The sequence below is a fragment of the Trachypithecus francoisi genome, unplaced genomic scaffold (assembly GCF_009764315.1).
Source record: "Trachypithecus francoisi isolate TF-2019V2 unplaced genomic scaffold, Tfra_2.0 Lachesis_group12, whole genome shotgun sequence".
NCBI lineage: Eukaryota > Metazoa > Chordata > Mammalia > Primates > Cercopithecidae > Trachypithecus > Trachypithecus francoisi.
This window is the reverse complement of record NW_022681457.1, coordinates 1,193,019-1,217,638: the sequence shown is the minus strand read 5'-3', so window position 1 is coordinate 1,217,638 and position 24,620 is coordinate 1,193,019. Positions and strand designations below refer to the sequence as shown.

Here is a 24,620-nt window from a genome sequence, read left to right as displayed (position 1 = left end):
TCTACTACAAATACAAAAAATTAGCCGGACGTGGTGGTGGGCGCCTGTAATCCCAGCTACTCGGGAGGCAGAGGCAGGAGAGTGGCGGGAACCCGGGAGGCGGAGCTTGCAGTGAGCTCAGATCGAGCCACTGCACTCCAGCCTGGGCGACAGAGCAAGACTCCGTCTCAAAAAAAAAAAAACGAAAAAACAAACAAAAAAATCCAAAAACCTCTCTACATGCCAGGTGAAAGGTGGAAGTGGGGGTGAGACAGAAATCTGGGAGACTAAGAGACATGGTTGATGTGGGGGTGGGGGAAGGGCTTGGGTAGAGGAGGACCTTGGATCAGGGCTGCGGAGAACAAGGAACTGAGAAAGAGGAATTGCAGGTGGTTGAATGCAGAAGACTTGGAGGCTGTAAGCAGGGGAGAGTGAAGATAAATGGTACACATCTAGGAAGACACCCAGGTCTGTGGCCTGGTTGACTGAGTGGACAGCAGATCTAACCCTAAGATGGTGATGCAAGAGAGGAGAAGGATTTGGTGTAAGATGTCAAGTTCATGGTAGGATTCTTCTTTCTTTCCTTCCTTCCTTCCTTCCTTCCTTCCTTCCTTCCTTCCTTCCTTCTTCCTTCTTTCTTTCTTTCTTTTCTTCTTTCTTTCGTTTTAGAGAGACTGAGTCTGGGTCTGTCCCCCAGGCTGTAGTGTGGTGATGTGATCATAGCTCACTGCAGTCTTGATCTCCTGGGCTCAAGTGATCCTCCCACCTCAGCCACCCAAAGTGCTGGGATTCTGGGATTCCAGACGTGAGCCATTGTAGGATTTTTTTTTTTTTTTAAGAGTGAGATGCCCTTGGGACACACTAAGGAGAAATCGTAGAGGCTAGTGACTACGTGAGACTAGAAAGATCTATAATGGAATTGGGTGACTTCAGCAGACATGGGGAGCATTGGCTATGAGTAGGAGCTGTTGGGATCAGTGGGAGACTTTGGGTTACGAGTGGATCACTGGGACACTGGGGCACTGTGGGGATCAATACAATTTGGGAATCAGAGGTGGGTTTTGGAGGACAAGTAAGGTTGTTGGAAATAAGAAAGTCATGGAAATATATATTGGAGGTTGGTGGAAAATATGAAGGATGTTTGGGGTTAGCATTAATCAATAGTGGGTCAGAGGAAGTCCTTTGAGTTGTGTGGGGACACAGGGATTTGGCGGGTCACCAAGGGTGGGGAAGAATGGTAGCAGATGCTGTGGTCATTCAGGGATTTGAATATGTCAGTGGGAAACATTGGAGGTCAGGAGAGTGTATGTTGAGCGTCTAAAGAGAGACCAGGGTCACTTGGGGTCGGCTGTGACTTCATGGGAAGGCTGGACTATGGATGAGGGCTTCTTTGGTGGGGGTCCCTCCGTTGCTAGGCAAACGGTTCCCAGGGCGCGGTTGCTAAGGACTTGAGCTTTCTAACCGGCCACGCCTCTTTCCATTGCGGGCTCCGCCCCCGCAGTCAACCACAAGTCGGTCACAGGCACAAAGGCCGCGCCCACCTCGCCCCGCCCACAGTCTCAGCACCGTTACCCGAGCGACCGTGGGGGTTCGTCCCGCCTCCGGACTTGGGTGCAAATCGAAGAGGCGTTGCCTGGGCGACGACTCCACCTTTTCCGGAGCGGGCCCGCGGCTTCCGGCAAGGGGCCCGGCTGCGGGCGGCAGTCCGGCAGCGGCGGGGCCCGGGGGGCGCCCAAGATGGCGGCGGGCAGCGCGGAGGGCGGCTCGGGCCCCGGCGCCGCCATGGGGGACTGCGCGGAGATTAAGTCCCAGTTCCGCACGCGCGAGGGTTTCTACAAGCTGCTCCCGGGCGACGGCGCCGCTCGCAGGTCGGGTCCGGCTTCCGCCCAGACCCCGGTGCCGCCCCAGCCGCCGCAGCCCCCGCCCGGCCCTGCCTCCGCCTCCGGTCCCGGCGCTGCAGGCCCCGCGTCGTCCCCGCCGCCCGCAGGCCCCGGGCCCGGGCCCGCGCTGCCCGCCGTGCGCCTCAGCCTCGTGCGCCTCGGGGAGCCCGACAGCGCCGGGGCCGGGGAGCCGCCCGCCACGCCCGCGGGGCTGGGTTCGGGGGGAGACCGCGTCTGTTTCAACTTGGGCCGTGAGCTCTATTTCTACCCAGGCTGCTGCCGCCGTGGGAGCCAACGGGTGAGCGGCCTGCATCGTGGGGCCCTGGGTACTGAAAGGATGGACGTTCCAGAGAACTGATAGGAGGGTGCCTGAATTGACATAGGGCCCTGAGATAGGCATCCTAAATGTGATGGACGTCCTGGGGCGGCAGCATTGGAGGGAGTACAAGATTCTGAAATGTGATGGGAGGCTCCCGGGGTGCTGGGCAGGCATCTTTGAGGTGATGGGGGAAATCCCCTTTACCCCCATTATGCGTAGAGGTTCTGGGATGGTGAGTATTGGACTTGATGGGGTATCTGAGATGAGGTGGGATCCCCCGGGTTCTGGGGTGGCAGGTATTCTGCAGGTAATGGGGAATCATGAGGTGATGCAAGCTCAGAGGTGATGGAGAACCCAGTGTTGCATCCTGGAGGTGTTGGAGAGGGGTCTTGAGATTGAGCCCAGGAATGTGGAGAAGTCTAGAAGTGATGGAGGCCTTGAAGGTAATAGGGGATCCAGAAGCTGAATGGGATCCTAGAGAAAATTGGGGTCTGGCGGTCATGAGGGTCCTGGAGGAGCGTCTGGAAGCTGATGGGAGCTCTCAAGGGGATGAGAGGCCCTGGCAGGGGAATCTGCAGGTGTGATTCAGGGCATCTCTAAAGCGATGTGGTGAGAACCTTGGGAAACTTATGGTGGTCCCAGAGATGATGGGGATCCTCAGAGCCCTAAGGTAGTAAATGGGCCTGAAATGTGGGAGACTATGAGTTTTGATGGGTCCCTGAACTGTGGCGGTTTAGGGATTCCAAAGTGAAGAGAATACTAGGATGTTAGGCTTTAGAGTCCTGGGAATTTGGGTGACCTTGAGGTTTGGGGGTCTTGGAATAGTGTGGTACTAGGTCCTAAGGGAGTTGCTGAGGTTATAGGGTGGAGTGGTGGGGCTAAAAGGAATCGGAGCTCAGGAACTGTGTGGACCCAGAGCCCTGAAGTTGCGGACAAGGGTGTCTCTGAATTAGGGGTGACCCAGCTTGGGGGAGGCACTGTGGTCAAGGGGGATCCTTACTATCTTTTTTGCTACTCCATCTGTGATTTAGGTCCCCTTCCCGTCTGTGGTTGCCCCCTCCTTCCCAATCCACCTACTCACCTCCCCACTTCCCTCTGGGTTCTAACCCTACTTCCTCTTAGTGGTTTCCCCCAACCTCAACATCCTCTTCTTTCCTCTCAGTGTCATACACCATTAACTCCTTTTCTCCCACCCCTCAAGTCCATTGACCTCAACAAGCCAATTGACAAGCGGATCTACAAGGGCACCCAGCCCACCTGCCACGATTTCAACCAGTTCACTGCTGCCACCGAGACCATCTCCCTGCTGGTGGGCTTCTCAGCGGGTCAGGTGCAGTACCTGGATCTCATCAAAAAGGACACCAGCAAGCTGTTCAATGAGGAGGTGATTGCAGCCCCCAGAACCCCCAACTGCTCTGCCTTCTCACCTACCCACTATGTGCCCTTAGGATGCAGCTGCCTGGGGAACAGTGTAGGCCTGAGAGGGGCAGGACCAGGGAGAGATGGAGAATGGGGTGACAGCAGCTAGTGACAGCTGCACTGTACGCAGGCCCTATGTTGTGTTACCCCTGTGCTGAATACTTGACTCCTTGAGTTTTATGTATTTATTTATTTTATTTATTTTTTTGAGACGGAGTCTGGCTCTGTCGCCCAGGCTGGAGTGCAGTGGCCGGATCTCAGCTCACTGCAAGCTCCGCCTCCCGGATTTACGCCATTCTCCTGCCTCAGCCTCCCGAGTAGCTGGGACTACAGGCGTCCGCCACCTCGCCTGGCTAGTTTTTTGTATTTTTTAGTAGAGACGGGGTTTCACCATGTTAGCCAGGATGGTCTTGATCTCCTGACCTAGTGATCCGCCCATCTCGGCCTCCCAAAGTGCTGGGATTACAGGCTTGAGCCACTGCGCCCGTCAATTTTTTTTTTCTTTTTGAGGCAGAGTCTCGCTCTGTCACCCAGGCTGGAGCACATTAGTACAATCTCTGCTCACTGCAACCTCTGCCTCCCCAGTTCAAGCAATTCCCCTGCCTCAGCCTCCTGAGTAGCTGGGATTACAGGTGCCCACCATCATACCTAGCCAATTTTTGTATTTTTGGTAGAGACTGGGTTTCACCATGTTAGCCAGACTAGTCTCAAACACCTGACCTCGTGATCCACCCGCCTTGCCCTCCCAAAGTGCTGGGATTACAGGCGTGAGCCACCGCGCCTGGCCACTCCTTGAGGTTTTATCAACCAGTGGATACAGAAGTGTGCTGCCCATTTTGCAGATTAGAGAATTGAGGCTAGTAAATAAGTTGGGACTTAGTTGATACCCTTGCTCTTTGAGTTCTGGGCTCTGGAGGCTTTGAATTCAAAGCCCTGCTGCACCACTTACTCACCGTGTGACTTTGGGAAGGTGACCATTCTCTGAGCCTCACTTCTCCTTCTCTGCAAAATGGGATTCCAGTTCCTACCTTGCAGAACCGCTGTTGTAGAATCACACATGGAGATTGCTCAGTCCTGGGCCAACTTGGCCTACGAGGAGATACCAGTAAACGACCTTATCCACGGGCAGGGACTGCTCTTGGCTTCTGTCTCATTCTCTCTGGTCCAGAGGAGGTGTTCCATAAATATTCTCAGAATGAGTGAATGGCTGAAGGGAGTGAACGGAATAGTGAGTGGATTAAAAATTCATTAGCTCATCCATTCACAAATAGTTTTTGAGCATCCGTTCTGTGCCAGGCACCGTTCCCAGCAGTAGGGATATCACATCTCAGGGCCCTGGACAGGAGGCCCTGCCCTTTTGGAGCTTTCAGTCTAGCTGGGGAGACGGACAGTTAATCAAGTTAAGTCTTTATGTGTCAGCAGGTGATTAAGGCCTGTTTAGAAGAAATGGTGGGGAAGGGGCTGAGGGAAGCTTGAAGAGTCTAACAGGGTGGTCAGGAAAGCCCTCACTAAGAGGTGATATTGAAATAAAGACCTGAAGGGGCAGGTGAGAAGAGTTGCCTGGGGAAGGGCATCTTTTTTTTTTTTTTTTTCTTTCGAGATAGGGTCTCACTCTGTCGTCCATGCTGAAGTGCAGTGATAACGATCTTGGTTCACTGCAACCTCTGCCTCCCAGGCTCAAGCAATCCTCCCATGTCAGCCGGGACTACAGGCATGCACCACCACAATTGGCTAACTTTTGTATTTTTCATAGAGATGGGGTCTCTTTGTGTTGCCCAGACTGGTCTCGAACTCCTGGGCTCAAGCGATTCTCCTGCCTTGGCCTCCCAAAGTGCTGGGATTATAGGCGTGGGCTACCACACCCAGCCAAGAAGGACATTCTGAGTAGTGGGACCAGCTAGGACAAATGCAGGATAGCACAGAAGTCGTGTGGCCAGAGCAGTTACTGAGGGAGAGAGGATGGTAGATGAGTTCCAGGAAATAACAGAGGGGCCGGCTCATGGGGAGTCTGGAAGGCCGTGGAGAGACTTTGCCTTACTCTTAGTTGGAAACCTGTGGAGGAGCCTTTCTCGGTGGGGCTCACCTGAGCCCTGGAAGGCAGAAGTGACTGGAGTGATTATTTGCTCAGTTCTCCCAAGGATGGGAGGCCGCTCATCCTGGGAGAGCAGCTCCTTAGTTGCATATGCTGGCTGCCTGAGGGCATTAGGGCCTTGGGCTCTGGAACCCTGCTTGAGAGAGGCTGCTAAGCGTTCAGAGCAGGACAGTGCCAGGTGCTGACAGATACTTAACAGAGCATCACTGTGGCTGCTGCAGAGGACAGACAGGCCCAGGCAGTGGAGCCTGAGGCCAGTCACACAACATTGCAGGCTTGGGGTGGCTGGATGGGATGGTGAGAGGAGGTCAGATTCTGGATGTATTTTTTCTTTTTCTTTTTCTTTTGAGATGGAGCCTCGCTCTGTTGCCCAGGCTGGAGTACAGTGGCATGGTCTCCGCTCACTGCAACCTCCGCCTCATGGGTTCAAGCAATTCTCCTGCCTCAGCCTCCTGAGTAGCTGGGACTACAGGTGCCCGCCACCACGCCTGGCTAATTTTTGTATTTTTAGTAGAGATAGGGTTTCACCATATTGGCCAGGCTGGTCTGGAACTCCTGACTTTGTGATCCACCCACCTTGCCCTCCCGAAGTGCTGGAAGTACAGGCGTGAGCCACTGTGCCAGCCGATTCAGGGTGTATTTTGAAGGTTGCGCCCACAGGATTTGTGGAAGGATTGGATGTGAGGAAAAGGGCAGGTGCTGAGGTTTTTTGTCTAAGCACCTAGCAGGATGGGGATTGTCACTCATTTGTCCAGGAATTACCTTCAAGCCGCCTCCTGTGTACACTGCTTTAAAGAACAGCGAAGCAAGCAAAGATCCCTTCCTTTGAGGAGCTGGCTTTCTGTGAGGAAATTTCCTGCTTAAAGCCTGACATAGTAAAGATCGGGGGAGGGTTAGGTAGATAGAGCAGAGGTCCCCAACGTTTTTGGCACCAGGGACCGGCTTAGGGAAGACAGTTTTTCCACGAACTGCTGGGGGGATGGTTTTGGGATGAAACCGTGCCACCTCTGATCATCAGGTGTTAGATTCTAACAAGGAGCGCACACCTAGCTCCCTCGCATGCGCAGTTCATAGTGGGGTTCGCGCTCCTATGAGGATCAAATGGTGCGCTGCTCTAGTAGGAGGCTGGGCTCAGGCTGTAATGCCTGCTCGCTCACCGCTCACCTTCTGCTGCATGGCCCGGTTCCTAACAGGCCACGGACCACTACTGTTCCATGGCTCAGAGGTTGAGGACCCTGAGATACAGGACAGTTCTATGGCAAGCAGGACTGTCCCCTCACCAAAGATGGGACACTGAGGCTCCTTGGAACACCCTGTGGCCACCTGGCAGCAGCCCCTGTTCCCCCATGTCTTCATGACCCGGTGTCCATCTGTCTTCCCCAGTTTGGGAGCTTCTCATCGAGGAGGACCTGGGCCTGGTGTGGGACCTGCTGTGTGAGCGGGGCCATGTCCAATGGCCGCCTTGGGGACTTGAGGTTGGGGAGAAGGTCTGCCTGAGTTTTACTGCCTTCTCCCAACCCCACCCTGTCTCCCCTGGCAGCGGCTGATCGACAAGACCAAGGTGACGTATCTGAAGTGGCTGCCTGAGTCGGAGAGCCTGTTCCTGGCATCACACGCCAGTGGCCACCTGTACCTATACAACGTCAGCCACCCGTGCGCCTCAGCCCCACCCCAGTACAGCCTGCTGAAGCAGGGCGAGGGCTTCTCTGTCTATGCTGCCAAGAGCAAGGCGCCCCGCAACCCGCTGGCCAAGTGGGCGGTGGGCGAGGGGCCCCTCAACGAGTTCGCCTTCTCGCCCGATGGCCGGCACCTGGCCTGTGTGAGCCAGGATGGCTGCCTGCGCGTCTTCCACTTCGACTCCATGCTCCTGCGCGGGCTCATGAAGAGCTACTTTGGGGGCCTGCTGTGTGTGTGCTGGAGCCCCGACGGCCGTTACGTGGTGACGGGTGGTGAAGATGACCTGGTCACTGTGTGGTCCTTCACTGAGGGCCGCGTGGTGGCTCGAGGCCACGGCCACAAGTCCTGGGTCAACGCTGTGGCCTTCGACCCCTACACCACACGGGCAGAGGAGGTGGCGACAGCAGCTGGTGCTGACGGGGAGCGGAGCGGCGAGGAGGAGGAGGAGGAGCCCGAGGCTGCGGGCACAGGCTCGGCTGGGGCCGCCCCGGTCTCTCCACTGCCCAAGGCTGGCTCCATCACTTACCGCTTTGGCTCGGCGGGCCAGGACACGCAATTCTGCCTGTGGGACCTCACTGAAGATGTGCTCTACCCGCACCCACCCCTGGCCCGCACCCGCACCCTCCCTGGCACTCCTGGCACCACGCCACCTGCCGCCAGCAGCTCGAGGGGTGGCGAGCCTGGCCCGGGCCCCTTGCCTCGCTCGCTGTCCCGCTCCAACAGCCTCCCGCACCCGGCGGGCGGGGGCAAGGCAGGCGGCCCGGGCGTGGCGGCAGAGCCTGGCACACCATTCAGCATCGGCCGCTTCGCCACGCTCACATTGCAGGAGCGGCGGGACCGGGGGGCCGAGAAGGAGCACAAGCGCTACCACAGCCTGGGCAACATCAGCCGGGGTGGCGGTGGTGGCGGTGGTGGCGGCGGTGGGGAGAAGCCCAGCGGCCCTGTTCCCCGCAGCCGCCTGGACCCCGCCAAGGTACTGGGCACCGCGCTGTGCCCACGCATCCATGAGGTGCCCCTGCTGGAGCCCCTCGTGTGCAAGAAGATCGCCCAGGAGCGGCTCACGGTCCTCCTGTTTTTGGAGGACTGCATCATCACTGCCTGCCAGGAGGGCCTCATCTGCACCTGGGCCCGGCCGGGCAAGGCGGTGAGTGGCCCCATGCCAGCCTGCCGGGGACCTGGCAGGACCCTTGGTGGGAAGAAGCAGTCACTGGCAGAGAGAGGGCTTTGTTGCTGTCACAACCTCTGGCTTCGTGGGGTGAGGGGAAGCCATGGAAATCTTAGTGTCTCAGAACAAGATCTCTCAGATCTTAGAGTGAGAGGGTCTAGCCCCAGGTGGCAGGCAGCAGAGAGAGGGGTGGGTGTGAGAGCCAGCTGGGAGATGGGGCGTCCAAGGCTGGCCGTCTGAAGGGCAGCAGATAGGTCCCGCATGGCCAAGTCTTACTGCCCGTCACTCGAACCAAAATCTATTTCTATTGAACATCTGTTTTTTAAATGGTGAAACTTAATTTTGAGTACTTCAGGCCAAAACTCTAGGGGCGAGCTCAAGCCTGTGGGCGTGGCTGCCAGCCTGGTTCTGGACTCAGGATCTGAGCCTCCTGCTGAAGGCACAGTCTGGGAATCCCAGGCCTGGGTTCCAGTCCCACTCCCTGTGTGATCCCGGACAAGTCACTGCTCCCTCTGACCTCCAACTCATCACCTAAGTCTTAGAGCCTGTAGAATGGGCAGAGGGTGGATGCGTTTGCCTCTTGGGTGGGCTGTGGCGTTGGAAAGGTCACAGTAGGCAAAGCAGGCTTGGCACCTTGTACGTTCGGAGCTCGTCTTGGGTGTCTCAGCTCCTTAGGGCTTGGACTCAGCTGCCCAGGGTCCTGGAGGCCGTGGCTTGGTTCCTCAGATCGTTGGTTTTGGAATTGTAGAGTCCTGAGTCCCTAGAACTTGAGAGTACAGTCTGAGTGCCTCAGAGGCAAGAGCGGTGGGATTTGGGGAGTCTGGTTGAGTCCTCAAAGAGACCCCTCTGTCTCCCTAGTTCACAGACGAGGAGACCGAGGCCCAGACAGGGGAAGGAAGTTGGCCCAGGTCACCCAGCAAGTCAGTGGTAGAGGTAGGACTGTCCCTGAGTTCTTTCCCCAGCACCTCAGGGTCCCTCCCAAGTTAGAAGGGAGCCCCAGTTTCCCCCTCCCCTCACATCCCTACCCTTACCCCATCCTCACTCAGGATCCGCCGAGGACTTTTGATGATTGAGTGAAAGTGCCGACTGCCAGGACAGGAAGCTAGCTAAGATGCAAATTCCCAACCTAGAGCAGCGGCCTCTGGGGGGTCTGGGGTGGACCCAAGGGCAAGGCCAGGGTGGCAGCAGCTTTGGGGACTCTGGGCTGGCTCCCTCCCCTTGACACTGGCTGAAGTCCAGGTGGTCTCTAACCCCTCCCATCTCTCCCTCTCATCTTCCCCAGGGCATCTCCTCCCAACCAGGCAACTCCCCAAGCGGCACAGTGGTGTGAAGCCATGGATATCGGGGCCCCCTACCCCATGCCCCCAGCCTCCTAGCCATAACCCTCCCTGCTGACCTCATGGATCAACGTATTAACAAGACTAACTATGACAGATGGACTGCTCCGGTCCCCCAACCTGCACAAAATTTGGGGGCCCCCCAGACTGGTCCGGACACTGGGGGAATGTAATGGCCCTTGTGGCCTCAGCCTTGTCCCCCACCCACTGCCAAGTACAATGACCTCTTCCTCTGAAACATCAGTGTTACCCTCATCCCTGTCCCCAGCATGTGACTGTCACTCCTGGGGAGAGACTCCCCGCCCCCGCCACAAGAGCCCCAGGTCTGCAGTGTGCCCCTTAGTTGAGTGGGCAGGGCTGGGGTGGTCCAGCCCTCACCCGGCCCCCACCCCAGCTGCCCTTGCTATTGTCTGTGCTTTTGAAGAGTGTTAAATTATGGAAGCCCCTCAGGTTCCTCCCTGTCCCCCAGGACCTCTTATTTATACTAAAGTTCCCTGTTTTCTCAGCGGCTCTGTCCCCTTCGGAGGAGGTGGTGTAGAGGACCTGTGTGTGTGCTCTGCGGTTCTAGGCAGTCCACTTTCCCCAGAGGAGGAGTGCAGGCCTGCTCCTGGCCCAGCACCTCGCACACCTTTTCCTAGCAGGAAAAGCCGGATCCCAGGGAGGGAACAGACCTGCGAGTCACACAGCTGGTGACCCACACCGGCGACTGGAGCAGGGCCCTCTCGGGGAGAAGAGCATCCTGCCCGCGGCCAGGGCCCCTCATCGAAGTACTCATTGGGTGTTTTTTAAATTCTCAAAACTGCCCAGAACCACATTTCCCAAGCCCTGCCCAGCTGGGACTCCTTGGTCCTTGCCTCTAGTTTCTCAGGCCTGGCCCTTTCAAGGCCCAGGCACCCCAGGCCAGCTGGAGGCCCCAACTTCCACTCTGGAGAACGGTCCACACTGGAAAGAAGAGCTCAGATCCCTCCTGGCTCTCGGAGCCGCAGGGAGTGTCTTCCCGCGCCACCCTCCACCCCCCGAAATGTTTCTGTTTCTAATCCCAGCCTGGGCAGGAATGTGGCTTCCCGGCCAGGGGCCAAGGAGCTATTTTGGGGTCTCCTTTGCCTGGGGAGGGCTTGGCTCCACCACTTGCCTCCCCCAGGCTTTGGGCAGCAGGTCACCCCTGTTCAGGCTCTGAGGGTGCCCCCTCCTGGTCCTCTCCTCACCACCCCTTCCCCACCTCCTGGAAAAAAAAAAAAAAAAGTGTAAAGCAGAGAGCCTGAGGGCTAAATTTAACTGTCCGAGTCGGAATCCATCTCTGAGTCACCCAAGAAGCTGCCCTGGCCTTCCACCCCCTTCCCAGGCCTCAGCCCATTTCTCCTACCCAGCCCCCAGCCCCCAGCCCTAGCCCCTAGCCCCTAGCTCCTAGCTCCTAGCTCTGGAGCTTGTCAGGAGCAAGGGGGTGGTTGCTACTGGGTCACTCAGCCTCGACTGGCCCCGTTTTAGTAATGGGCCGGTTCCTCTTGGAATCCATCACACCTGTGGCTTCCTCTGTGCTCTGCCTTTTTATTGGGATGACAGTGTGAGAGCTGAGATTCTCCATCCGTCCCCTCTAGGACTGAAGGGTTCTGAAGGGCCCTGGAAGGAGGGAGCTTGGGGGGTGGCTTGTGAGGGGTTAAGGCTGGGAGGCGGGAGGGGGGCTGGACCAAGGGGTGGGGAGAAGGGGAGGAGGCCTCAGCAGCAGACAGAAGTGGCCAGAGAGGCCCAGGGGACAGTCAGGGACAGGCAGACATGCAGCCAGGGCTCCAGGGTCTGGACAGGGGCTGCCAGGCCCTGTGACAGGAGGACCCCGAGCCCCCGGCCCGGGGAGGGGCCATGGTGCTGCCTGTCCAACATGTCAGCCGAGGTGCGGCTGAGGCGGCTCCAGCAGCTGGTGTTGGACCCCGGCTTCCTGGGGCTGGAGCCCCTGCTCGACCTTCTTCTGGGCGTCCACCAGGAGCTGGGTGCCTCCGAACTGGCCCAGGACAAGTACGTGGCCGACTTCTTGCAGTGGGGTGAGTGCCTGCCCTCAGGGCTCCTGCAGATGGGGTGGGGGTGGGGCAGAAGACAGGTCTGGGCACAGAGGCCTGGCTGTTGGGGGGGCAGGATGGCAGGATGGGCATGGGAAGATCCTCCCATCCTGGGGCTCAGAGCATGGACCTGGGTCCTGGGGCAACATTTCTCTGTCCTATGCCCCCACCCTGGAGGGGCAGAGTAAGGTCAGCAGAGGCGAGGGTGGCTATGACTCAGAGCCATGGCTTAGGAGTCACAGCAGGCTTCGCTGCCAACAGCCTCCCATGGCCTCTCTGCACCCCGCCTCAGGGACAGGGCCAGTGTCATGCTGGGAGCTCCCTCTCCTAGGACCCTCTCCCCAAAAGTGGGCTCTGTGGCCCACTCCCTTGGTTTCCTGCAGCCCGGGGCAAGCCAGGAGGGCCAGCATGGGGCAGCTGCCAGGGGCGCAGCCGACAGGCAGGTGTTCGGCGCCAGCCTCTCCAGCTGCCCCAACAGGTGCCCAGGCACTGGGGGGGCGATGACTCACGTGGGCTCTGGGGGAGAACCAGCTTTGCAGACAGGCGCCACCAGTGCCCCCTCCTCTGCGATCCAGGAGGGACAACTTTGGGTTCTTCTGGGTGTGCCTCCTTTTGTAGGTTCTGCACCCACCCCCACCCCCAGCCCCAAAGTCTCGGTCCCTATGAGCTGTGTGGATCAGCCACCATTCTCACCACCCTGGCTCCTTGCATCCTTTAGTTCTCTTGGCCCAGGGCCTCCAACCTTCCAGCTGCCCCACAAAGCCCCTTCTTGCAAGGACTTTCCCGGGCCTGGGGCCAGGGCTGGAAGGAGGATGCTTCCACTTCTGCCAGCTGCCTTGTCCGCCCACCTCCTCCCCAAGCCCAGGACTCGGGCTCACTGGTTTCTTTCACTCCCAGCACCCTGCACCTCTGGCCCTCACGTGCCTGGCCCTCAGCGACTGGCACTTGGTCTTTGGTCTGTGTGTGACAAGCTGTGTGACACTTGTTTCCTGTTTCTCCACCTTCCCCTGCTTCCTCTTGTGTCCATCTCTTTGTGACCCAGGCCTGGTTCCTCTCCTTCCTTCTCCCATTTCACAGATGGGAAGGTGGAGGCCAAGAAGGGCCAGGCCACTCAGCCTCTGGAAAAACCCTCTCCCAACCTCCCGCAGCCCCTAATGACTCTCCTGGCCCCCCTTTAACAGAGGATGAAGTTGGGCTGGCAGGGTAAACTGAGACCGGGCGGGATAGAGGTCTGGCACTCCAGGGAGGAGCACTCCTTTTGTGGCCCGAGCTGCATCTTGCGGCCCCTCCCCTGCCAAGCCTGGGGCGGGGGAGGGGGCCTGGGTTCCTGCTGCCTTAAAAGGGCTCAATGTCTTGGCTCTCTCCTCCCTCCCCCGTCCTCAGCCCTGGCTGGTTCGTCCCTGCTGGCCCACTCTCCTGGAACCCCCCGAAACCCCTCTCTCTCCTCCAGAACCCACTGTCTCCTCTCCTTCCCTCCCCTCCCATACCCATCCCTCTCTCCATCCTGCCTCCACTTCTTCCACCCCTGGGAGTCCAGGCCTCCCTGTCCCCATGGTCCCTAAGCCACAAGCCTCCACCCCAGCCGGCCCCCCACCCAAACTGCCCTGTTTAACATTCCTAGTCATAGGACCTTGACTTCTGAGAGCTCTGATTGTCATCTGTAAATAAGGGGTAGGACTAAAGCCCTTCTCCTGGAGGACTGAGAGATGGGCTGGACCAGAGCACTTGAGTCTAGGATGTGTGACCATGCCGGCTTTGTCTCCCTGTCCTGTTCCTTCCCCCAGCCCCAGATCCAGGGTTTCCCAAAGTGTGGTTCAAGAACCACCTGTATCTGAATCTAGAGGTACTGGATACTAACCCCACGTCTGGGCCATTACCCAGGACATTCTACATGAGAACGAGGGAGTGGGGCCCTGGCTGCACCTGAACTGTCACCTGGAGTCGGGTGGAGGACTGGAAGCCCAGGAAGGTGGAAGAACTGGGTCTTATTTCCTTCTCCCCTTGTTCTTTCCGGTCTGCCCTTCTGCAGACTTCGTTACCCCACCCTCACCGTCCTGCACACCCTTGGAGCCCTCTGGTCCAATGCCCTGTCCCGCAAAGGGCTTCCCAGGCATCTCACTTCTATGGGAGGGCAGTTTTGGATCCCCAGAACCTTACACAGTGTTTATGTGGGGAAGCTCTTGGGAAGCAGACAGTCCTAGGGTGAAGCTGAGAGGCAGAGAGAAGGGGAGACAGAGGGTGGGGCTTTTTCCCTTGTCTCCAGTGCCTTTTCTGGTGACCCTCGGTTCTTTTCCCCCACCACGCCCCCAGCGGAGCCCATCGTGGTGAGGCTTAAGGAGGTCCGACTGCACAGGGACGACTTCGAGATTCTGAAGGTGATCGGACGCGGGGCGTTCAGTGAGGTAAGCCCAACCCGACTGGAGCCCGACTTGACTTGTGGTGGGTGGGGCATAGGGGTTGGGGTGGGGCCTTAGAAATTGATGAATGACTAAGCCTTAGAACCTAGGGCTGGGCTGGAGGCGGGGCTTGGGACCAATGGGCGTGGTGCGGCAGGTGGGGCGGGGCCACGACTGGGTGCAGAAGGGGGTGGAGTTGGGTCTGGGTGAGCCCTTCTGTTTTCCCGCCGTCTCCACCCTGTCTCCCTGTCTTGGCCTCAGGTAGCGGTGGTGAAGATGAAGCAGACGGGCCAGGTGTACGCCATGAAGATCATGAACAAGTGGGACATGCTGAAGAGGGGCGAGGTGAGGGGCTGGGCGGGCGTGGGGGACTTTGAGGATCCGCGCCCTCTCTCCGGCTGCAGCTCCTCCGGGTGCCCTGCAGGTGTCGTGCTTCCGTGAGGAGAGGGACGTGTTGGTGAATGGGGACCGGCGGTGGATCACGCAGCTGCACTTCGCCTTCCAGGATGAGAACTACCTGGTGAGCTCCCGGCTGGGGTGACTAGGAAGAGGGACAGAGCCCATGCTGTCACTGGACAAGGAGGTGGGGAGAGGAAGCTCTAGGATTGGGGGTGCTGCCCACCACAAGTCTCCCACGCCTGTGGGAGAGTCTGTGTGCAGTAAGAGGGTGTGTCAGGTGGATGAGGGGCCTTCCTTATCTTGGAAGGGGATGGTGTTTCACTGCCCGTTTCTGGGGTGTTTTGGGGGACTCGTATAAAGATGTCTCTGTTGGGGGGGTCTCTTACCTGGAATGGGATAGGTCTTCAGAAATTCTAACGGGGCCACTGCCTAGGGAGGGAGTGTCTGGGACCTATTCTCTGGGTGTTGGGTGGTCTCTGAGTTCTCTTTCCCAGAACATCTCAGGGGGAGTGAATCTGCCCAGTGACATTCCAGGAAAGGTTTTTTGTTTGTGTTTTTTTCGAGGGGCAGGGGATGGGGCCGCAGGTGGTCTCTGATTTGGCCCGGCAGGTCTCTGGTTATCTCTGGGCTGGGGCTGCAGGTCTCTGCCCAGGGATGGGTGTCTCTGGGAGTGGTTGTCCCGGCCATCCGTGATGGATCAGGGCCTCGGGACTACCAGCCACCCATGACGAACCCCTTCTCAGTACCTGGTCATGGAGTATTACGTGGGTGGGGACCTGCTGACACTGCTGAGCAAGTTTGGGGAGCGGATTCCGGCCGAGATGGCGCGCTTCTACCTGGCCGAGATTGTCATGGCCATAGACTCGGTGCACCGGCTCGGCTACGTGCACAGGTGGGTGTGGCATGGCCGAGGGCTAGGCCGAGGGGATGGCAAGCTTGTTCCCTGGCAGGGTTCTTGGAAGGTCAGAGCCCAGAGAGGCCAGGGCCTAGAGAGGGGCCTCCTTGGTTGGGGCCCACTGGGGCATGCCTGGGAGTAGGGTCCAGAACTGTAGAATCCCTACAGGGGCGGAACCCAAGGAAGTGGCACCCCAGGTGGCACTGCCCAGAGGGACAGAGCCTGGCAGGACCACAGAAGGGAGGTTCACTTATCCCACCCTTCTCCTTTCCTCGATGCAGGGACATCAAACCCGACAACATCCTGCTGGACCGCTGTGGCCACATCCGCCTGGCCGACTTCGGCTCCTGTCTCAAGTTGCAGGCAGATGGAACGGTGAGCCAGTGCCCTGGCCACAGAGCAACTTGGGCTGCTAATGAGGGATGGGAGGTGCAGAGTGTGGGGGCAGGACTGGATTTGGAGGGGGAAGGAGGAGGTGACCTAGGCCTAAGTGTGCATCTGTGTGGCAGAGCATTAGACCAGGCAGAGGGAGAGGCTAAGCATTTGGGGAGTGGTTGGAAGGAGGGCCCAGAGCTGGTGGGCCCAAGCCTCGCTCTGCTCCTTTTGGTCCAGGTGCGGTCACTGGTGGCTGTGGGCACCCCAGACTACCTGTCCCCCGAGATCCTGCAGGCTGTGGGCGGTGGGCCTGGGACAGGCAGCTACGGGCCCGAGTGTGACTGGTGGGCGCTGGGTGTGTTCGCCTATGAAATGTTCTATGGGCAGACGCCCTTCTACGCGGATTCCACGGCGGAGACCTACGGCAAGATTGTCCACTACAAGGTGAGCATGGCCCCAGGGAGCCCTGGCCTCTCCAAGTAGGCGCTCCCCAACTATCGCCTCCTCCCCCTCTCTCTCTGAGCAGGAGCACCTCTCTCTGCCGCTGGCAGACGAAGGGGTCCCTGAGGAGGCTCAAGACCTCATCCTGCGTCTGCTGTGTCCCCCGGAGACACGGCTGGGCCGCGGTGGAGCAGGCGACTTCCGGACACATCCCTTCTTCTTTGGCCTCGACTGGGATGGTCTCCGAGACAGCATGCCCCCCTTTACACCGGATTTCGAAGGTGCTACCGACACATGCAACTTCGACTTGGTGGAGGACGGGCTCACTGCCATGGTGAGCGGGGGCGGGGTAGGTACCTGCAGCCCCTGCTCGACTGCGGGAACCTCCCCATGCTCCCTCCATAAAGTTGGAGTAAGGACAGTGCCTACCTCCTGGGGTCCTGAATCACTCATTCCCCAGAGCACCTGCTGTGTGCCCATCTAGTGCTGAGGACCCAGCAGTGACCTAGACTTCTAGTCCAGTGGGGAAACACAGACCAGTCTTCAGACAGTGAAGCCCCAGAATGATCAGGGCTGAGACAATAGAGTGCAGGGGGTTGGGGGCTCCTGACTCAGCAAGGAAGGTCCTGGAGGGCTTCCTGGAGTGGGGAGCTATCTGAGCTGAGACTTCGAGAGATGAGAAGCAGGAGAGGACTCCTCCTCCCTCGGGCCGGCTCTCTTCGCCGTGTAATAAGCTGTCGTGGAATGCTTGCTTGGCTCTGGGTGCCCTTTTGCTGGACAATACTGGGGATTCAGCACTGACCAGATCATCTCTGGTCCCTGCCCTCATCCACTTGCAGTCTAGAGAATTAGAGAATTATGGAGAGTGTGGCAGGTACCCTGAAGGGAAGCAACAGGATACAAGAAAAAATGGTGGGGCCAGGCGCCGTGGCTCACGCCTGTAACCCCAGTACTTTGGGAGGCCGAAGCGCGTGGATTGTTTGAGCCCAGGAGTTCGAGACCGGCCTGGGCAATGTGGTGAGACCCTATCTCTACAAAAATATTTAAAAAATTGGCTGGGTGTGGTGGCGCATGCCTGTATACTCAGCTCCTACGGAGGCCGACCTGGGAGGCTTGCTTGAGCTCAGGAGGTTAAGGCTGCAGTGAGCTGTGATTGTGCCATTGCACTCCAGCCTGAGCAACAGAGAGAGAGACTCTGTCTCAAAAATAAGATAAAATTAAATTGAAATTTAAAAATAGGCTGGGCTGCGGCTGGGCGCTGTGGCTCATGCCTGTAATTCCAGCACTTTGGGAGTCCGAGGTGGGCGGATCACGAGATCAGGAGTTTGAGGCCAGCCTGGCCAACATGGTGAAACCCCGTCTCTACTAAAAATACAAGAAAAGTTGCTGGGCGTGGTCATGGTTGCCTGTAATCCCAGCTACTGGGGAAGTTGAGGCAGGAGAATCGCTTGAACCTGGGAGGCAGAGTTTGCAGTGAGCCAAGATCATGCCACTGCACTCCAGTCTGGGTGACAGAGTGAGACTCTGTCTCAAAAAAAAGAGAAAAAAAGATAGGCTGGGCAAGATGGTTCACGCCTATAATGCCAGAATTTTGGGAGGCTGATGCAGATAGGTCACTGGAGGTCAGGAGTTCAAGACCAGCCTGGCCAACATGGTGAAACCCTGTGTCTACTAAAAATACAACATTTAGCCAGGCTTGGTGGTGTGTGCCTGTTGTCCTAGCTACTCAGGAGGCTGAGGCAGGAGAATCGCTTGAACCTGGGAGGTGGAGTCTGCAGTGGGCTGGGATCGTGCCACTATACTCTAGGCTGGGAGACAGCAAGATTCTATCTAAAAAAAAAAAAAAAAAAAGTGGGCCGGGCACAGTGGCTTATATTTGTAATCCCAGCACTTTGGGAGGCTGAGGTTGGAGGACTGCTTGAGCCCAGAGTTTGGGACTAAACCAGCCGAGGTGGGCAGATGACTTGAGGTCAGGAGTTCAAGACCAGCCTGGCCAACGTGGTGAAACCCCGTCTCTACCAAAAATATAAAAAATTAGCCAGGTGTGGTGGAGGGCACCTGTAATCCCAGCTACTCGGGAAGCTGAAGCAGGAGAATCGCCTGAACCTGGGAGGCAGAGGTTGCAGTGAGCTCAGATCATGCCACTGCACTCCAGCCTGGGCAACAGAGCAAGACTCCTTGTCAAAAAAAAAAAAAAAATGCTGGGGCGGGGGGTCCACTTTAGATAAGCCCTGAGTTGGGGCTGGTTTGTGGGGAACATGTAAGCCAAGATCCAAAAGCAGTGAAGGGCCCACCCTAACAACTGCTGGTCACATCTGTGTGTCTTGTGCAGGAGACGCTGTCAGACATTCGGGAAGGTGCGCCGATGGGGGTCCACCTGCCTTTCGTGGGCTACTCCTACTCCTGCATGGCCCTCAGGTAAGCACTGCCCTGGACGACTGCCAGAGGCCCCGAGGCTGCTGGAGTTTCCTGGGTCCTGCTCCTTGGCAGCCAACAGAGTCGCAGGATCAGTCTTGGAACCTTATTGTTTTGGGACCAAAGACTCCTAAGAGGCCAGAGTTGGAGGACCTTAAAATGTCAGATATATGTACTTCAAAATGTTAGACTGAATTTTAAAACCTCATAGTCACAGACTGGGCTTCCCAGAATCTCGTAACCATCAACTTTTACGTCTGTAGTAGACAGAGTCACAGGACTTCAGAATCTTGGAAAATATAAAGTTTAGACTTTTACAATCTAATTGTAAAAGAATGCAAACTCTTTGAATCAGCCACATAACAATAAGGCCATTTAAAAGTATTAATTTAGGCCGGGTGTGGTGACTCACACCCGTAATCCCAGCACTTTGGGAGGCCGAGGCGGGCGGATCACCGGAGGTCGGGAGTTCGAGACCAGCCTGACCAACATGGAGAAACCCCGTCTCTACTAAAAAACAAAATTAGCCGGGCATGGTGGTGCACGCCTGTAATCCCAGCTACTCAGGAGGCTAAGGGCGGGAGGCAGAGGTTGTGGTGAGCTGAGATCGTGCCATTGCACTCCAGCCTGGGTAACAAAAGCGAAACTTCATCTCAAAAAAAAAAAAAAGTGGCCGGGCGCGGTGGCTCAAGCCTGTAATCCCAGCACTTTGGGAGGCCAAGACGGGCGGATCACGAGGTCAGGAGTTTGAGACCATCCTGGCTAACACGGTGAAACCCCGTCTCTACTAAAAAAATACAAAAAGCTAGCCAGGCGAGGTGCCGGGCGCCTGTAGTCCCAGCTACTCGGGAGGCTGAGGCAGGAGAATGGTGGAAACCCGGGAGGCGGAGCTTGCAGTGAGCTGAGATCCGGCCACTGCACTCCAGCCTGGGCGACAGAGCGAGACTCCGTCTCAAAAAAAAAAAAAAAATTTATAGGCTGGGCATGGTGGCTCACGCTTGGAATCCCACCACTTTGGGAGGCTGAGGTGGATGGATTGCTTGAGCCCAGGAGTTGAAGACCAGCCTGGGCAATATAATGAGATAACAAAATATAACAAAAAATTGAAAAAAGTCAGCCAGGCATGGTGGTCTGTGCCTGCAGTCCTAGCTATGCAGGATGCTGAAGTAGGAGGATCACTTGAGCCTGGAGTTTGAGGCTTCAGTGAGCCACGATAGATTCCAACCTGGGCAACAGAGTGAGACCTGGTCTCAAAAAAAGTATTAATTACACAAATAATGCATTGCTTATCACAAGTAAATTAGAAAATACAGATAAGGAGGCCGGACGCGGTGGCTCAAGCCTGTAATTCCCAGCACTTTGGGAGGCCGAGACGGGCGGATTACGAGGTCAGGAGATCGAGACCATCCTGGCTAACAAGGTGAAACCCCGTCTCTACTAAAAAAAAAAATACAAAAAAATTAGCCGGGTGAGATGGCGGGCGCCTGTAGTCCCAGCTACTCGGGAGGCTGAGGCAGGAGAATGGCGTGAACCCGGGAGGCAGAGCTTGCAGTGAGCTGAGATCCGGCCACTGCACTCCAGCCCGGGCGACAGAGCGAGACTCCGTCTCAAAAAAAAAGAAAAAAAAAAAAAATACAGATAAGGAAAAGGAAGTCGATGTGAGCTCACCAGATGGCAGTGGCTCACACGTGCACAGACACGTTTAAATACTGGAGAACAGGTGTTTTGTTGTTGTTGTTTTTTCCCCTTCTTCATGCTACTTTGTCTAAGAGAACAGTTGGTTTTCTAATCAGCTTTTATTACTGGACAACATTACAAATACTGTACCTTACCGTTAATGAACTCTAACTCGATTCTGAACTGCTCCTGGGCATGCATCTGAGCTCCAACCGAGGATGTGTCAGGATTGAACACACGTCCTCTGTTGGAGCCCAGATGCATGCCCAGGATAGCTAGGTCCTGAGCCATGTTCCCACAGGAGGGACTGCTAGGTTGGTGGGGACAGCCACTTCGTACCCTAGGGAGGAGCTGTCCCCTTCCCACAACTGAGTGGGGTGTGGTGACCTCAAGTCGCCATCTTGGGGTCTCATGCCCAGTCTTAGGACCACATCTGTGGAGGTGGCCAGAGCCAAGCAGTCTCCCTCATCAGGTGGCCTCCCTGTCCTGCGGCCCTAAGAAGAGGGGTCTGCAGAGATCACATGTCAAGGGAGGAGACGAGCTGACCCTAGAACATGGGGGTCTGGACCCCGAGTCCCTGCAGAAGGTTTACAAAGAGCAGCTCCCAGGGGCCCAAGGCCAGTGGAGGGGCAGGGCTTTTCCTAAGCAGAGGAGGGGCCATTGGCCTACCTGAGACTGTTCCCCTTGCTCTGTCGCTCCCCTTCCTCAAATCAGATCTTTGAAGCAGCTGCCCCTTACCTACAGGCCAGGAGCTCTGGTTCTCCACCAGAGAATCAGCATTCCATCTCCCTCCCCACCCCCTCTCCCCAGGGACAGTGAGGTCCCAGGCCCCACACCCATGGAACTGGAGGCTGAGCAGCTGCTTGAGCCACACGTGCAAGCGCCTAGCCTGGAGTCCTCAGTGTCCCGACGGGATGAAACAGTAAGTTGGTGGAGGGGAGGGGTTCCGTCAGTAGCAAGCAGGAGAGAAAAGGTGAGGGCTTCCCGGGTGGCGTGTGCTGTAGAGCCCTCTGGGGACTTCCTGAACAGAAGCAGACAGAAACCATGGAGAGACAAGGTTACTTCAGACATGACACGGTCTCTGTAGTTACAGTGGGGCATTAAGTAAGGCTGTGTGCGTTGGTGGGGATCTGAGGAATTGATCTTTGAGCTGAACGCTCCTGAAGGAGAAGCCAGCCATGGAAAGAAAGGTGGCAGGTGGTCAGGCGAGAGCCTCAAGGGCAAAGGCCTTAAGCAGGTGGGAATCCTGATTTGTTCCTGTTTAGCTGAATCGTTCCTGAGAATGCTGGAGAGGCCAGCAGGAAACAAAACCCAGCAAGGCCTTTTGTCGTGAGGGCATTAGGGAGCTGGAGGGATTTTGAGCAGCAGAGGGACATAGGTTGCGTTAGTGTTTGAGGACCAGCCCTCTGGTCCCTGTGTGGATTTAGAGGACCAGACTCAGAGAAGGGGCTGAGGGAGGTAGGGAAGGGAGGGGGCTTGGATCATTGCAGGAGCTGTGGGGATTCCAGAAATTTTGAGGGGACGGAGAAGTAGGGGACAAGCAAGGATCCCTAGCCTGGAACCAGTGCCCAAGTTCTGAGTCCTCCAGGAGCCACAGGCAGCCTTAAGCCCGGTCCCCATACGCAGGCTGAAGTGGCAGTTCCAGCGGGTATCCCTGTGGCAGAGGCTGAGGCGGAGGTGACGCTGCGGGAGCTCCAGGAGGCCCTGGAGGAAGAGGTGCTCACCAGGCAGAGCCTGAGCCGGGAGATGGAGGCCATCCGCTTGGCCAACCAGAACTTTGCCAGGTCGGGGTTGGGGCCGGGGCGCGGGGCCCATGGCAACCCTTGGCAGCCCCTCTCGTCCGACTCAGACCGACTCACCGTCCTTACCTCCCCACAGTCAACTACGCGAGGCAGAGGCTCGGAACCGGGACCTAGAGGCGCACGTACGGCAGTTGCAGGAGCGGATGGAATTGCTGCAGGCAGAGGGAGCCACAGGCGAGTCCCTCATGTGTCCCCTTCCCCGGAAGGCCGGGAGGAGGTGGGCCGTCTGCTCTGCGGGGCATGTATAGATACCTGGAGGAGGGAAGGGACCCACGCTGGGGCACGCCACGCCACCGCCCTCCTTCGCCCCTCCACGCGCCCTATGCCTCTTTCTTCTCCTTCCAGCTGTCACGGGGGTCCCCAGTCCCCGGGCCACGGATCCACCTTCCCATGTAAGACCCCTCTCTTTCTCCTGCCTCAGACCTGCTGCCCACTCTACAGATCCCTCCCTGGCTCCTGGTCTCCCCGTCCATATACAGGGCTCACCCTACTACGTCTTTGCGACTTTGGAGGGCAGAAGCCCTTCGTTCAGCCCCAGATCTCCCTCCGTTCAAGGCTCACCAGATTCCCTCCGGGATCTCCCTAGATAACCTCCCCGGCCTTGATTCCCCTCGCTGTCTCTCGCCCCACCGCTGAGGGCTGGGCTGGGCTCCGATCGGGTCACCTGTCCCTTCTCTCTCCAGCTAGATGGCCCCCCGGCCGTGGCTCTGGGCCAGTGCCCGCTGGTGGGGCCAGGCCCCATGCACCGCCGCCACCTGCTGCTCCCTCCCAGGGTACGTCCGGCTGCCCACGCGCCCCGCCGCCGCCGCCGCGCCCCTCGCTCCACCAGCCCCGTGCCACCCGCTTAGCTGCGCATTTGCAGGGCTGGGCCCACGGCGGGAGGGCGGATCCTCGGGCAGCCAATCAACACAGGCCGCTAGGAAGCAGCCAATGACGAGTTCAGACGGGATTCGAGGCGTGCGAGTGGACTAACAGCTGCCGGCTGTTGGGGCGGGGGTGGGGCGCGGGGAGGCGTGCGGGCCCACCTATGGGCGTGGGCGGGGCGAGTCCCAGGCGCCAATCAGAGGCCCATGCCGGGTGTTAACCTCGCCCTCTCCCCGCAGGTCCCTAGGCCTGGCCTATCGGAGGCGCTTTCCCTGCTCCTGTTCGCCGTTGCTCTGTCTCGTGCCGCCGCCTTGGGCTGCGCTGGGTTGGTGGCCCACGCCGGCCAACTCACCGCAGTCTGGCGCCGCCCGGGAGCCGCTCGCGCTCCCTGAACCCTAGAACTGTCTTCGACTCCGGGCCCCCGTTGAAAGACTGAGCGCCCGAGGCACGGCAAAGAAGCCGCGCCCACCCTCTGCCAGTTCACACCGCTCCGAGCTTGGGTCTCCGCCCAGCTCCAGTCCTGTGATCCGGGCCCGCCCCCTAGCGGCCGGGGAGGGAGGGGCCGGGTTCGCGGCCGGCGAACGGGGCTCGAGGGGGCCTTGTAGCCGGGAATGCTGCTGCTGCTGCTGCTGGGGGGATCGCAGACGACTTCTTTCGGCCAGGCTGAAGCCCTGACGTGGATGGGCAAACGGCAGGCCTGCGAAGGCAGCAAGCCGGGTTGTCCGTGTTCCACTTTCCACGCACCCTCACCTACCGTCGGTTCGCAAACTGCAAATCCTGCCTTGTGCATGACGCCCTGCTCTCTGGGGAGCGTCTGGCGCGACCTCTGCCCGCTTACTCGGGAAATTTGCTTTTGCCAAACCCGCTTTTTCGGGGATCCCGCGCCCCCCTCCTCACGTGCGCTGCTCTCGGAGCCCGAGCCGGCTCTGACCGGTTCGGCGGTTTGGATATTTATTGATCTCGTCTTCCGACTGGCTGACAGGCTGCAGGACCCCCAACACCCCAATCCACGTTTTGGATGCACTGAGACCCCGATATTCCTTGGTATTTATTGTCTGTCACCACCTAGGACCCCACCCCCGACCCTCGCGAATAAAAGGCCCTCCATCTGCCCAAAGCTCTGGACTCCACAGTCCGCGGTTTGCGTAGTGGGCAGGAGGTTGCGCAGCCGACCAATGCGAAGGCGAGTAGAGGCGGCCGAAGGTCTGGGAGGAGCTAGCGGGATGCGAAGCGGACGAATCAGGGTTGGGGGAGGAAAAGCCACAGGGCGGGGCTTTGGCGTCCGGCCAATAGGAGGGCGAGTGGGCCACCCGGAGGCACCGCCCCGGCCCAGCTGTGGCCCAGCTGTGCCACCGAGCGTCGAGAAGAGGGGGGATGGGCTGGCAGCGCGCGGCCATCCTCCTTCCACTGCGCCTGCGCACGCCACGCGCATCCGCTCCG

The 24,620-nt window shown here is 58.1% G+C and overlaps 2 protein-coding genes across 18 annotated transcripts; both read left to right on the top strand.

Annotated features, from left to right (window-relative positions):
• The first annotated feature begins 1,581 nt into the window (after nucleotides 1–1,581).
• DMWD (DM1 locus, WD repeat containing) lies at nucleotides 1,582–11,094 on the top strand. 3 transcript variants are annotated; one of them, XM_033223712.1, is made up of 5 exons: nucleotides 1,589–2,157; nucleotides 3,380–3,562; nucleotides 7,230–8,510; nucleotides 9,390–9,464; nucleotides 9,814–11,094. In XM_033223712.1, exons 1-5 carry the CDS (start codon nucleotides 1,717–1,719, stop codon nucleotides 9,859–9,861), a joined length of 2,028 nt encoding a protein of 675 aa, XP_033079603.1. In that variant the 5' UTR covers nucleotides 1,589–1,716; the 3' UTR covers nucleotides 9,862–11,094. The 3 variants fall into 3 exon arrangements, with proteins under 3 accessions (XP_033079602.1, XP_033079603.1, XP_033079604.1); XM_033223713.1 differs by lacking the exon at nucleotides 9,390–9,464 and having other exon boundaries at nucleotides 1,592–2,157; nucleotides 9,814–10,373; XM_033223711.1 differs by lacking the exons at nucleotides 9,390–9,464; nucleotides 9,814–11,094 and having other exon boundaries at nucleotides 1,582–2,157; nucleotides 7,230–8,847.
• Nucleotides 9,885–24,297, top strand: DMPK (DM1 protein kinase). 15 transcript variants are annotated; one of them, XM_033223730.1, is made up of 16 exons: nucleotides 11,723–11,901; nucleotides 13,701–13,759; nucleotides 14,227–14,318; nucleotides 14,574–14,657; nucleotides 14,737–14,832; nucleotides 15,455–15,603; nucleotides 15,888–15,981; nucleotides 16,219–16,425; nucleotides 16,508–16,771; nucleotides 18,755–18,840; nucleotides 21,325–21,436; nucleotides 22,141–22,298; nucleotides 22,393–22,490; nucleotides 22,662–22,708; nucleotides 23,000–23,089; nucleotides 23,420–24,297. In XM_033223730.1, exons 1-16 carry the CDS (start codon nucleotides 11,723–11,725, stop codon nucleotides 23,570–23,572), a joined length of 1,968 nt encoding a protein of 655 aa, XP_033079621.1. In that variant the 3' UTR covers nucleotides 23,573–24,297. The 15 variants fall into 15 exon arrangements, with proteins under 15 accessions (XP_033079611.1, XP_033079608.1, XP_033079609.1 ...); XM_033223720.1 differs by lacking the exon at nucleotides 13,701–13,759 and having other exon boundaries at nucleotides 9,885–11,901; nucleotides 16,369–16,425; nucleotides 23,004–23,089; XM_033223717.1 differs by lacking the exon at nucleotides 13,701–13,759 and having other exon boundaries at nucleotides 9,885–11,901; nucleotides 16,508–16,756; nucleotides 23,004–23,089.
• The last annotated feature ends 323 nt before the right edge of the window (nucleotides 24,298–24,620 follow it).